The 14,747-nt window shown below is 39.7% G+C and overlaps 1 protein-coding gene across 27 annotated transcripts in view; it reads left to right on the plus strand.

Moving 5' to 3' along the window:
* LOC130372264 (NACHT, LRR and PYD domains-containing protein 3-like) overlaps nt 1-14,747 on the plus strand; it is an 88,577-nt gene that overhangs the window by 46,091 nt on the left and 27,739 nt on the right. For 15 of the 27 annotated variants that reach the window (XM_056578170.1, XM_056578165.1, XM_056578179.1 and 12 more), the window contains 5 exons: nt 9,253-9,369; nt 9,444-9,488; nt 10,302-10,418; nt 10,493-10,537; nt 11,548-11,620. In XM_056578170.1, coding sequence (XP_056434145.1) covers nt 9,253-9,369; nt 9,444-9,488; nt 10,302-10,418; nt 10,493-10,537; nt 11,548-11,620 — 397 coding nt within the window. The other 12 variants (XM_056578189.1, XM_056578190.1, XM_056578188.1 and 9 more) reach the window with 12 other exon arrangements.

The raw sequence follows: 14,747 nt of genomic DNA on the forward strand, positions 1-14,747 counted from the left end.
TTCACATAACTCCCTCCCTGCTATTTTGTAGTTCACCAAAACACCCTGAAACAACTTGAGTCTCACATTCTTATGCCACCATACACCAACAGTGCAAGCAGGCCAATGGCAACCAAGCGCGCAGTCCTTCCTCCCTCACTTTAAAAACCACCAGCCGCCACTGGTTGAGAGGAATGGGGTAAAGGAACTTTGGCCTTGTCTCTCTGAAGTCCATGAACCGCGACATGGAGGAGAAAGGGATTGTACTCCGGGAGCTGAGCTGCCGGACTTGCCGCCTTGCTCCCTGCGCTGGAGCTGCCGGACTGCGCCCAGTGTTGGTAATAACGCAGTTTAAATGAACGGCGTTAGGTAACGCCGTTATCTTTTCAGGTACCTTAACTACCGTAATCACTATTTCCGTCGTTAAAACGCCATTACCGTTACTGTACGAAAAATGCAGTGCGTTACTATGAATTAATTGAATAAACCTGGCTCCAAATACAGATTTGACGAAGCAGCAGAAATGACGAGTCCGGAGCAATCCGATGAAAAATTAGCATTTTCTGTAGTATTCGGCAGATGTTCCACAGCCTTTGCAACCAAGCAAATTGAAACTCAGGCCCCATCCACACTAACCCGGGTAAATGTAAAAATGCACAGCTGCAATGAAAATGATCTCCGTCCAGACTATCGTTTTCATATCGTTTTCGGAATGTTTTGCATCCACGTTCCGCACTGAAATTATTTTGATAAACAGTTGTTGTCATGGTTACGTAACTCTGCCACGCCTCTATGTTTAGATTACAGGTGCACGATCAGCTGATATTTACAGTTGATCAGCTGGTTTATCATTTTCGACCCGGTCTTGTCCAGAAACGCCACTCCAAGTACGGTTTGAACTGTCGTCTTTTGGGATTTTTACCATCACTGAAGAACAACAAGTATAGCGCTCGCCTCCGGCATTGGAGCAACGAATATGTTTGAGGCAATATGTCGAGGTGTTTCTGGAGATTAATTAGTACATTGTGCAGAGAGATCATCATTTGCATTTCACCTGCCATGGTCATGGCAGTGTCATGGCAACCGAAAGTCATCGTTTCTGAAGGCCTCCGTCTACCCTGTCCACGCTACAACACGAACCCAGCGTTTTCACATTTATATTTATGCGTTTGTAGATTTACCCGGGTTAGTGTGGATGGGGCCTCAGTTGGAAGCATATCAGGGCCTTGAATGGGCAGTTCAACCATTTAACACATTAAGGCCAAGTAAAAACTGCCTAGAAAAATCCAAATTCTTTGACATATAGCAAATTTCTTTTTTTTACAGTAACGCAAATAGTTACTTTCACTGGTAACTTCTTACTTTTATAATAGAGTAATTCAGTTACTAAGTCAGTTACTTTTTGGAACAAGTATTGAGTAACTATAACTAATTACTTTTTTAAAGTAATGTTCCCAACACTGCTGCCACCGAGACCTACCCCCACCGGACCTGCAGCTTCGGCTGCCGTTCAGCTCCCGGAGTACACCGCCGGAGCTGCCGGACTGCCGCCTGCGGACGGATGGCTTCGACTGCGGCCAGTCCGGCAGGGGTAGCTCGGCGGCAGTTCGGCAGCACAGCTCCGGGAGTACAATCCCTTTCTCCTCCATGTCTCCTCCTCCGGACTGCCGCCAAATCTTCGGCGGCAGTCCGGCGGGGAAAGGAATTGTACTCCCGGAGCTTAGCTGCAGGGCTGCTGCCGCCGAGTTCCCCCCGCCGGAGATGCTCATCCGCTGGTCCATAAAATCGTAGCCATGCTCTGATTGGAGGGGAGTGGGGAAGTGTGAGTTAATATTCAACTTCCCCCTTCCTACGTAGGAGGGGGTGCCGAAACTGCCTCGTTTGGTAACTGTAGGTGGGGTACTTTCAGAAATGCACAAACAGAATATATGGTACAACTTGCATTTACAACATAAACAATATAATACTGACAATTAAGTCTTAGACTCATATATTGTAACTTGAATAATTCAAGTTGAAATATGCTACCAAACACATATGGTATAATTATTTTTATTTTTTTTGATAGCACGATTCGATAGATTCTGACGAGGGAGCATACATTGGCAGGAGACAGTCTTTGAATACCACACGCACATCCTTCCCTGCAATGACCGCTGGCAGTGTCATCTGTTGAGAAGGTTCTCTCTAGTAGGTTGGTGGGGCTCAGCTCAAAGCCGATGTAGAAACTGTTCGCCTCGTCTGGTAAAGCGGGATTCTGAACAATATGTTTTCCACGCGCTAATTTCGCTTCAGGGTAATGGCACACGTAGGCCGCCTCATATTGCCACCCAGGGAAGTTTCAAGTCATTCTTGTGTGTAGTTACAAATTAAAAGCCCATCGAAAATACAACTATGAGACTTATTAAACATGACTTCGGATTACATTTAAATGAAACGGCCTGTTATCATAGACTAGACTAATTCCACTTCAGGGTAATATTAAACGACCCCATAGTGTGACCCAGTAAATTTAAAGACATTCTGATGTATAGTTTCAAATTAAAAGCCCACCAAAACTTCACAGGTGGGATATTACTCTGAAGTTAAATTATATGATAACATGACGTTTCCTTTGAAATGTAATCCCAAATCATATTTAATGTCTCATATGTAAATTGTTGGTCGGCATCACGTCGTGAAAACACCTATGTCGTGGGTCACACTATCGGGTTGTGTACTGTAACTCGGATTTGGAATTAGTGTATGATAACAGGGTGTTTCATTTTAAATTGAATCCCAAATCATATTTAATGTCTCATGTGAATTTTTGGTGGGCTTCTAATTTGAAACTACACACCAGAATGACTTGAAACTTCCTGGGTGGCAATATGAGGCCTTGTATACAGTATTACCCTGAAGAGAAATGATTGATTGGAAAACAAGCCATTGTTCAAAATTCCAATAAAAAAATGATTGTCTTTAGCTTACATTTATTTTATTTAAGCTTACTTTTACTTTGAAAGTACACATCACAAAGTCTTTACATTTCCTTTGACATTTGCTTTTATTGACTTTCTTTTGGTATGGACGCGTCAAATGCTTTTATTTTGAAACCAGAACTTGTTTCAAAAGACACTATTACCGTAATGGATATGCTAGTAGGCCTACATACATTTACAGCAAAACACTGGGTCGGCTGACTTGACTGTTGTTCTCGAAGTGTCGGCTGGCTGGTCAACAGTCTGCCTCTGTCTGTTCTCTGTTTGTCTGATAGTTCCCTGATTGTGACGTTTGTGTCGGCTTGTGGATGAATATGAACAGCTATGAATACGATGGCAGAAAAGTCTCTCGGAAGCCAGTGTGGGCGGCAGAACAGATATTCGAGGTCCATGAGTGCATGCACAGGGCTGTACTTTAACAGTGTGATCTGTATTGGATGAGTTGTAGCACTTTTAGAGTGTGATCTGTATTGGATGAGTTGTAATACTTTTAGAATGTGATCTATATTGGATGAGTTGTAGGACCTCTGATGTGATCTTTACTTTGCAAAACTGCCATCGAAATTACCCAGCTTCGCCAAGTGGAAGCGCTTCGCTGGATGCAAAGGAGATCAGTCATGATGGCTAGAAAGTGAAACTTAAATGTGTTTTGTCTGTATATATTATGTATCCTCACATAGTATTTAAAATTAATATGTCTCTATAGTTGGTTATTGAAGATCATCTTATCATCGTGGATATCAGGGGAGTCGCTCTGCAGGGGGGTCCAGGGCAATTCTCATGGATTTAGTCATGATATAAATGCTCAATATGGTTTCTTTACGCACTGGCACCATTACAATTGACATTCAAAATACCTGTCTAAAAAATAATCCTTTACAAATTTTGATTAATTAAATTTGTAATAACTGTGGTATACTTTCGAGATTATTGACAAATTTTAATGTTAGTAGTTGTTAGTTGTAGTATTGAGTCGAAGCAGAATCTTCCCAACTGCTGTCGTCAAACATTTATAGAAAAATAGTTCAAAGTATTTATGTGAACATTAGTGTGGGAGTGTGTGTGGAGAATCCACCAGCCTCACATGGTGGATTCTGATTGGATGACTTTGGAACATTACTTTTTTTCTATACAAATATATTTCCATTTATTGATTATAATCATATCTGGTGGGCAAAAGCAAACAATTAGTCAGGATATATAGCGATGAAGGACTACGTCATAAATGATGGCATAACATGGCATAATTTATACCATTATGGCATAAGCATAATACTGTCTTGAAATAAATGTTTAGCTTCAATCTGTAAATATTAGTATATGGATGGTCTCCGCCTCCAGTACTCTTATCAGTTAAAACATTCTGCCACCAAAAACAACAACAACAACAACATATCTACAAAAACTCTCTTTCTCGCTCATTTTACTTTCACTTTCAAATCGAGGCGTGCGCATTATTTTCTTCAAGCACAAAATTAAGGTAGGTGTGCTATATTCGAGAATCTAAATGTATACACTTGGCTGTTTATTATTCTCCATACAGTATCGCTATCTTGGCACTTAGAGGCTCAGAATTATCCAAAGTACTAAAATATCGATGTGATATAGGCCCTATCTTTCTTAAACCACTAAAAGAACGAGGGAATAGGATCGAGTGACTTAAGCTTACGTGTCCCTTGTGGATCGCGTTAAACAATAATATTTGGCCTGCTTTTAACTATTTAACTATTCTTTTCCGGGTTATTTTCCGCCATCCCACGTGATACTTCTCAGCGAGAAGAGGCAAGTGACGCAGTAAAAGAAGGCAGAAGGAAAAAGAAAGATAGCGAGAGATAGAGGTACAGACGAGTGACACAGAGAAGAGGATAATAAAAAGTGCTAATGTGATACGAAATTATGTGTCAAAACATAAAGGTTTGAACAAACAAAGGAAAATAAAACTTTCTATTCGAGTTGAATACCCCCGCTACCCTATTTCATTCTGACTTTCATATGTTTCTCATCTATTTAATATGCTATTAAAATAAGCTTTGTGTATCTGCAGGCTTAAAACAGAAACAGACATGAACTGTATTTATTTAGAATTCTTGTCCATCTTAAAAGTGGACACAAATGAAAAAGTTGTCAATGTAAATCTAGCTGGGCTTTTTTTAATTATCAAAATGTAGCTGTATGTTGTTTGACCAAAATAGTTACTGGTAAGTTGAGGTGTGTGTACGCCTACAAATGTGACTTTTCCATCTATAAAGAAGTAAATGAGAATGTAACCAACCACCTTTAAAGAGGAGAATACCATAAACTGTCTCAGTTTGGACTTGCTTGCGAACACAACAATATTTTCTTTTTTCTCCTTTTTAACTCATTGCACTTATTTCCCTTTAAGTAGCATCACAGTCAGATTTCACAAAACGTTTCCACACAGAATGGATATGCTACATATTCTCTTGTATAGAAAGGTTCCATTCTCCTGCTGATTGCTCCAATATGTTCAGCAATATATAGCACATTAAGAGTTGTAGAGGCTACTCAGAAAGAGTTTACATCCACATCAAAACAGGTAATGCTGTGTTATCCTGCAAGTCATTACGATCAGTATCGTAATGAGTATAGAACTACTTTTCCTTTCATTTTTTAATGGCCGGTCTTTCCTGGCTGTAGATAATGAAACTGCTTGGACAGAGAGAAAGTTGCGCTACTCTCATGGCTGTTGGGCTTGTGTTCAGGTCGCCAGTCTACTATGAACGAGGAGAGAGAAGAGGGGGGACCTCCTACCTCCGAAACCACTCAGTCTGAGGATCATGACCACCAGAGAACGGCTATGAGGTGAGACGGAGATCTGTAAAACCTAATGCTCTCCTCGAGTTTTTGTGTCAATTAGCATTTTTAACATTCAAGCCCAACTATAAGAGGGCTTGTGGAGGGGCACACGTTTTAATTAAAAAAAGGTGATAATTTTCAAATGCATTAACTTTTCAAATGTAAGAAAATTAGCAATTGTTAAACTAAAGTTCTCATTGATTTTTACAGATATCTAACTCCTTAAAAAGCTACTTCACCGCTGGAATTATGAATTAAAAAATTCAATGTATTATACATTTACAAACATTTCGAAATTGGTTCATCCTAGCCTGAGGAAAGGTAGAAAGGGTGTTTTTATGGTCCCTCTGGCTCAGAAATCCTCCAACTACCACAGTGCATTGCGCTCGCCCTGCCCGCCTGTTTATAGGCCCTATTAGCGCGAGTGGTAGCAGGAGCAAACTTTGTGTAAACATATCCCCGTGATACGTTTTAGACTTTGTTTGTATATTACTGTACAGCATAAAAACATTTGCTAATTACAGTAGCTCAGCATATCAAGTATTTGTAGTCAACCATTTCTCCCCAGTTGAAACAAGTGTTTATCTTATACAGTAGGCCTACTTTAGTATAACAGCATTTGTGTTAGTAAAGAAATCACAACAACCAACATGCATTCTAAGTTTTATTCATGAAAAATATGAACTATTTGCAAAAATAAAATGTGTTTGCTAGAGTCAAAATAGTCAAATCTTGTATTACCTCGCAACAGTGAAACTGAATTGTGATTGGTTATTTTTTATTCTCAAAGGCGGAAAAAGTGAGTTTTGGCCTCTTTGCCTCCGCTCCCTTCAGTGGCTAGCCATGGACACAACATGCTGAGAGTAACGTCGGGCCAGCCTCCGGCTTTGCAAAGGCACTTCGCAGTTTTTTTTCAACATTTTCATGTAATTATTCAGTAATAACGTTGCCTCCGTTGCCTCCTCTAAGGAACTGCCACTGTTACCAATTAAGTTTAGAAAATTCGATGAACGGTGCAGAATAAAAAAGTTTCTTGCACTGGGAATGGATATTTAAAAGGAGAACATACTGGCTGTAACGTTGTTGTCAGAGAAGCCAATATTTTCACCTGGCAGGTTTTCCTAACCTCTGATGACATATGATGGTCTTTTTATGATTTGGAAAATTTGTGTATGGTTCTTTTAATGCCATGTATGTTATGCTTTTGGTCATGTAGCTGTTTATTTTTGGTAATTTGTTGGTCCTAGTCTATAGGTTTGTTCCTTTAAATATCACTCCTAATTTATACCGTTTGCCTTATGTCAATTTTTTTATATTGCAACTAGACCTAGGCAATCCTTTTTTAACACCTTGTGTTTACATTTGTGTGCAGAAGAATATAACATCCATAAATCTTGCTTCCTGTTTTCTAGAAGAGTCCTGCAGAAGAGAACAGACTCCCCTGGACCCAGCTGTGTCTCCCTGAAGAGTGAAGGCTGTATGGATAACTCTCCTGATAAGACAGATGGACGCCCCTCCAGAAAGAAGAGGTAGGAATGATGAGCCAATCGGACCATGTTCTTTCCAGTGAATTCACTGTAATGCCCTCATGCTGGCGTTACAAGGTGCCCCTAAGCAGGGCAAACCGCTACACTAAGTCCTTCACTGCTTCCACTATCAGGCTATTACAGTTTTCCTCGTTTGTATACACACAAAAAATGGAACCATGCACACAATTCTGAAAAACTTGAAGGTCATGTATCAACTACAAGACTCCAGACTGCTAAACTCTAAGCACAATTCCACTCTTTTCACATTTTTGCTAAACTCTAAGAACAAACCTCATCATTTAGCACACTTGGTTCACCTGGATCACACTGGCCTTCAAAACGCAACAACTTATTGCCAATAAGTCTAACTCACTTCTCACCTGTTCAAACTCAACTGGCTAAACACTTCAATCATGTGTCAGAGCAGAGGTCTCGGAGAGCTCTACTGTGTTGTAGATATGGTCCTTTGGCCTGATCAGGATTGGAGGTGGGATCAGACATATTTACATGTAGATCTGCTTCACCTCATTTATATTCTTATTTTTATTTTTTGGTAGCCTACGAAAAGCTTTTTATGCAGTCAGTACAGCTGAACATTTGACTGTATTACGGTAAAAAATATATATTTGCTTTGCTACCTTTTTTTACTTGCACTGATTTCATCATTACATCCCCGAAAGACAGTCAAAACATTTTCTAACTAGTGATTTTCCTTTTACTTATCAGTTCAATTACAGTACTGTACTGTAATTTACCAAAATAGGTAACATGGGTGTATTGTCAGAACAATGTTGCAGCATCAACTATAGGTGTACAGTATGACTCTGGGAAGCTGGGATTGTGAGTTTAGCCCATTTGAACTTATTGGATGGACAAATATGCGTTGTATCCTATTCTGATACGATTGTGTCAATGCAATATTTATATGATATATTCACAGTATTGTATTACAATATGGCAACAGTTTTTATACAATATGTACCACCTGATTGCAACTTTAAAAAAGAAAGCTATTTCTAAACAATTTTATACATTGGAATATGTAACATGGCCTCATAAAGGCAAAAACATATGTAAATAGCATTTTGATGGAAGTGTTTTGAATTGATCACACCATTGTTTAATTGATGCTCTCTAATATATATTCATTTGATAGTAGTGTTTTCTGTTTGGTGGAAAAAAACAGTTTTGAGAAGAATTTGTGTAGCTTTGACAAAATGATTAACTCTTCTCAGGTGAGTGTTTAGAGCTTTGAGAAATTGAGCTATAGTTTCAGAAAACGTGTTTAAACGATTGAGCAAAACTGTAAACACAGACAGAAGTAATTTAAAACAACTCTTACAACTCTTTAAACTTGGTTATTTATATGAACCATAACTTAGTCTCTTTGTCTCCTTGTACTGACCTATGTATGTTGATCTGCAGCCTCTGACATATATCTTGACTTGTCTGTGAGTCTTACAAGTATTTTAAGTTGTGTGTTAGGACTGGGTAAGCTGCATATGAATTGCCCTTCTTGGGATCAATAAAGTCGACAGAATCTGAATCTTGGTTTCAAACAGACAATGAAAAGATAACAGTTGGTTATTATCAGATCCCACTGATACTGATTTTCAATAGTCTTTGTGTGTGCACATGCGGGTGAGTGTGTGGGTGTGTGTGTGTGCGTGTGCGTGTGCGTGTGTGTGTGTGTACAGTATGAGTGTGATTTCTCCACAGACAACACCAGTAGTGTTGTCCGTGGAGGTATATAATCGTCAAGGTATATAAATTAAATGGCTTAACTTGCTAACTTGCCATTATATGAGCCGATTACCCAAACAGCTATAGATAATGTTATGTGGGTTAGCCCAACGCTTGTATCCATGGTCAAAACAATCATTCTTCAAATAACTTTAACAAAGAGAAAAACAAACATCCATAAATCCTGCTTCTTGTTTTTCTAGAAGAGTCCAGCAGGAGAGAGCAGACTCCCCTGGACCAAGCTGTGTCTCCATGAAGTGTGACTGGTCTATGGATCAACCTCTTCACTTTAAAGATGGAAATCGGTCTATTGAGAAGAGGTAAGGCTTTACCAGATATTATAAAGATACAGCTTCTATCAAACATCCATAAATCCTGGTTCTTGTTCTTCCAGAAGTGTCCAGCAGGAGAGAGCAGACAGCCCTGAACCCAGGACTGGGTAAGCTGCAAATTAATTGCCCTTCTTTGGATCAATAAAGTTTTCTGAATCTGAATCTGAAGATGAATATTTATATGAACCATAACAGGTAGTCTCTTTGTCTCCTTGTACTGACCTATGTATGTTGATCTGTAGCCTCTGACATATAACTATCTTGACTTGTCTGTGAGTCTTACAAGTATTTTAAGTTGTGTGTTAGGACTGGGTAAGCTGCATATGAATTACCCTTCTTGGGATCAATAAAGTAGACAGAATCTGAATCTTGGTTTCAAACAGACAATGAAAAGATACCAGTTGGTTATTATATGATCCCACTGATACTGATGTTCAATAGTCTGTGTGTGTGCACGTGTGTGTGTGTGTGTGTGTGTGTGTGTGTGTGTGTGTGTGGGTGGGTGTGTGTGTGTGTGTGTGTATGTGTGGTGTGTGTGTGTGTGCGCGCGCGTGCGTGCGTGTGTGTGTGTGTGCGTGTGTGTGTGTGTGTGTGTGTGTGTGTGTGTGTGTGTGTGTGTGTGCGTTTGTGTGTGTTCAGTATGTGTGTGATTTCTCCACGGACCAGTACTGTTCACGATGGAGTTAATGCCTTTAAGTTGTATCTATGTTACCGTAAGTCACGTTTAGTCACGTAACTAAAAGGTATATAAATTAAATTGCTTAACTTGCCAATTAGATGAGCCGATTACCCAAACAGCTATAAATAATGTTATGTGGGTTAGCCCAGCGCTCGTATCCATGGTCAAAACAATCATGCTTCAAATAACTTTAATAAAGAGAATTACAAACGTCCATAAATCCTGGTTCTTGTTTTTCTAGAAGAGTCCAGCAGGAGAGAGCAGACTCCCCTGGACCAAGCTGTGTCTCCATGAAGAGTGACTCGTCTATGGCTAAACCTCTTGACTTTAAAGATGGAAATCAGTCTATTGAGAAGAGGTAAGACTTAACCAGATATTATAAAGATACAGCTTCTATCAAACATCCATTTATCCTGGTTCTTGTTTTTCCAGAAGTGTCCAGCAGGAGAGAGCAGACAGCCCTGGACCCAGGACTGGGTAAGCTGCAAATGAATTGCCCTTCTTGGGATCAATAATGTTTTCTGAATCTGAATCTGAGTTTCAAACAGATAATGAAAAGATACCAGTTGACTATGATCAGATCCTACTGATACTGATGTTCAATAGTCTTGAAAAAGTGTTTGTGTGCACATGCGGGCGAGGCTGTGTGTTTTTGTGATTCTGTGTGTCTGGCAGTCATGGTCACGATGGAGTTAATGCATTCAGGGTTGTATCTACATTACCTTTAGTCACGTTTAGTCACACTATGTAATTTCATGTGAAGGAAGTTCCTTAAATGGCCAACTTACGTGAGTGGACTACCTAAACAGCTGTGGATAATGTTATGCTAACTCATACTACAAATAATCGTTCGAACATTTTGATCGTTTTTGTAGCCTCATGACGTTGTCATGCTCTACTGTACATTAGTATTTCCCAAAGAATTAGATTCTACTTGTGGTGGAAGCTGACGGTGGGGGATTGAACGTTCTACAATGCTACAATATTGGAGGTTCAACAGAGATTCACAATCTGAATCACAGCGATGTTAAGCGGGGTAATAACCACGCGATCAGCAGTATCTGTCCCGTGTGTCTAGCTGTGTTTACCTGCTCGGGAGATGCTCGGGCAGCAGCACTCCTCTCTATAGAGCTATTCCTTGGTCAAGACCCTTCCCTAAACAGCCTAACTGAAACGCAATTAAACCAGAGATGTCTCTGAGTATTTGGTATTTCTTTCGTTTTTTTTTTCACATCCCAAATACTGAGTCATGAATCGATCCTTAAGAAATACTCAATGTATGGGAATCGTCTGTGTGGAAAACACTGCGTTATCTTTTTGACGGGCATGAGCCATTTGTCAAAGTAACACATAATATTAAGCTAGACTGATATTGAACTATCATATTAATAAATGGAAACAAGTTAACAAACAGTTGGAAAAGGGTATTGGGTTTATGTGTGTGTGTGTGTGTGTGTGTGTTTCACTGTGTGTTTTTTTGTCAACAGACAACACCAGAAGAGGTCAAAGGTTACCAGTGGTCATTCTGAACAGCATGATCAAACAGAGCAGACCTCCAAGGTGTGTAAATGAACAACAAGACCTTTTAATGAGCTGTAAATTAACAAACCACTTAATTTGTGGGCCCATGAAATGAAGTCGGCGCAATTCAGAATTAGTCCTGGAATTGTGCCCAAAACCCCACTCACTACTCTTGATGCACGACTATGTAACTTGGGTACTTCTGTGCAAAGAGGATGATATGATAATCAATTTCTGATAAAAATGCAAAATTAATTGTTACAGAAAGCAACTTTAACAGCCTTAAAATATTAAATTGCTATGGGGAAATATTAATTGGATATGTCAACTCAACATCACGTTGAGTCATGTAAGGAAAGTCACTCAGGTGTCTTTCCAATGCAATGGTAATCAAAACATTTTGAAATAAATGCAGAACTACAGTTAACATCTACACTTTGTTTACAGCTAAAAATATAGAATAGATACGGGGAGAATGAACAGCTATTCACATGTTAATCTAATGCAACTAATGCAACTGAAATCCATTATATATAGGCTACATATATATATATATATATATATATATATATATATATATATATATAAAGTTTGGTAACCTGTGTGGTTTATCCATAGATAGTTTGGTAACCTGTTTCAGAAGTTTTATTCTTGATACTGGTTGGAAAGCTGAATCTATACAGTGTTTCCCCTCGATTTTTTGGTAGCAGTGGTGCTGTGAGTTGGTAACCTAGTAACACTAGGGGGGTCCGGGGGCATGCTCCCCCCGAAGAAAAATGTGAAAAATAACCCTTTAAATGGTTACTTCTGGTGAGATTTCTGGGGAAAAATGTACAGATTGAGCGTCCATATGACATAACAACTAACAGAGTCAAGGTATCTGCTAAGACCAGGGGTCTCATTTATAAAGCTGTGCGTGGGATCGTTACTAAATGTGTACGTACGCCCAAAAGCCAAGTTTTGCGTGCGCCAAAAAATATTCTGACTTAAAAAACCCTGCGCACGCACACCTCTAAGCAATCTTTGCTTTATAAATCACATAGTGCCTACAAGTCAGTCCCTCCAGAAATACGAGCCAAAAAAAAACAGCCGAAGCCCGAATATTCATGCGGGGGCTGTATTTTTTCAAATATGCCGCACTTTCACCACATAAATTGCCGATTTCCGCGCAAAATATGCGAGGCTTGCATGATTTCATAATCCCCGCATTTTCGTTGCAAAAAAGTCTGATATATTTTAGCAGAAAGTAAAAAAAATGTGCGTTTACTTCACACAACAGCAGCCATTTCCCCCTGTTGCCATGGGTACGTTATGAAGTGACGGAATTACGCGACGTGAACGTCATCGAAAAGCTGCATTTTTCGCAAGTTCCTGAAATTTTTGCAAGTTCCCGCAATTTCATCGCATAAAATTGCATAAATGTGCCGCATATTTCATCGCATTTTTTAAGAAAACGCATAATTACGGATTTTTTGCCGCAACAATCACAAAAAAACAACACATTTTTCTGGAGGAACTGACAAGTGTGCGCAGTAGGGCTTTGAATTTTGCCCAAAAATCATATTCGAAGTTTGTTTGTTTATTAATATTAATATTCGAATATATTCAAATATTTATTAATAATATTTTGACCATTAAATGCCTTCAGTAATGCATGGGCTGAATCCGAATACTAAGTACATACTATTTATGTTCAGTGTCTACTACTTGACGGTCTACAGCTGAACGCTTCGGAACACCGCCGAAACTCCACCGGATGTTTGGAGATGACGTGTCTCCCCTCAGATGCCGGCAAAATTACCTTGATAAGTTACCTGTTTTCCGTCGTGTCATTGTTGCTATTCAATTAAAAATGTTTACTTACTTTACTTTTTTTGCTCTTTTTAATGTCTCCTTTTTCGCCACTTTCTATGACGTCTTTCTAAGCCGCTGTTGGTAGCGTCGGGTCAGCCATCTCTTCTTCGTTCGTTACCAGACTCGTAGTCTGGTAACGTAGTGACCTACCGTTGTATACTGTGGCGGTAGTACGTATTCGGAAACGTTTTCCGTACTACACAATGCACACTGAGCATTCGGACGCGCTATATTTGTGGCGGATTACAAAATGCACACTATGAGTATTCGGATTCAGCCCTGGATTGGCCTTTGCGAGGTTTGTTTCCCGGCGTTGCTATGGTTACCGGTCTTGCGTGTTCCAACGGTTTATTATGTTTCTAATAAATCGCTGTCTAATCAATACTTCATTCACTGCCTTTTCCGTGGTCATTACAATATTATGAATAGACTGCATCCGGTTCTCCGACGTCTCTCTCTCTTGGCCTGCCCATAAAAGGTTCGAATATTAAGGGCTGCCTAATATTCGTTTGAATTTTGATTTATTTTTTTGATATTCGAATTATATTCGAATCATGAAGTTCGAAGTCAAAGCCCTAGTGCGCAGCTGAATCAGCTTCACGTTCCGCCTTGTTAACCATAAATGGTCAATGCAAACGACCTCATGAATGCGATCTGCATACAAAACAGACTCAGATTCAATGTCTTGTCGGAAACAATGGCAGAAGGACTGAGAAAAGCAAAAAAGCGAAATTTCACGGAGGTTGAAGACACTTGTGGGTGAGGTGGAGGCCCGAAAAGTAGTTTTGTTCGGCGGTCACGGGATTGGGATCACTAACAACAAAAAGCAGAGTGGCAACATGTTGCTGCAGCAGTGAACTCTGTCAGTGGCACGGAGCGCACAGTCCCAGAATTAAAAAAGAAGTGGTCTGACATAAAGGTACATATTTTTATGTACCAATAAATCGTTATGGTCCCTGAAGACCATCTCCCTCCGAATCCTGCCATTTGCATGGTCCTCCAAAAGTGCCAGCAGTGCCATGGTGCAGCATTACGCACGGGGTTCACCGCTGTAGTTATAGGGTTACGGTAATAAGACCGACGAGAACACCTTGGATAAACAGTTTGTAATCACCCACGTAAAATGTTCTTGAACATAACCCCTTTTTGATGCCTGATTTGTCATGAAAAGCATCAAGAGGAATTGACAATAATATAACGCTTGTGATGAGGAGTATGTGGCTTGGATTTCCACGCTTGGGATTTAATTGACATTTGATTATGTGTTTACAGTGTCGAATAAAAATATTATGTTATTGACACATGTTGGACA

This window comes from Gadus chalcogrammus, chromosome 19 (genome assembly GCF_026213295.1).
Source record: "Gadus chalcogrammus isolate NIFS_2021 chromosome 19, NIFS_Gcha_1.0, whole genome shotgun sequence".
NCBI classification, from domain to species: Eukaryota; Metazoa; Chordata; class Actinopteri; order Gadiformes; family Gadidae; genus Gadus; species Gadus chalcogrammus.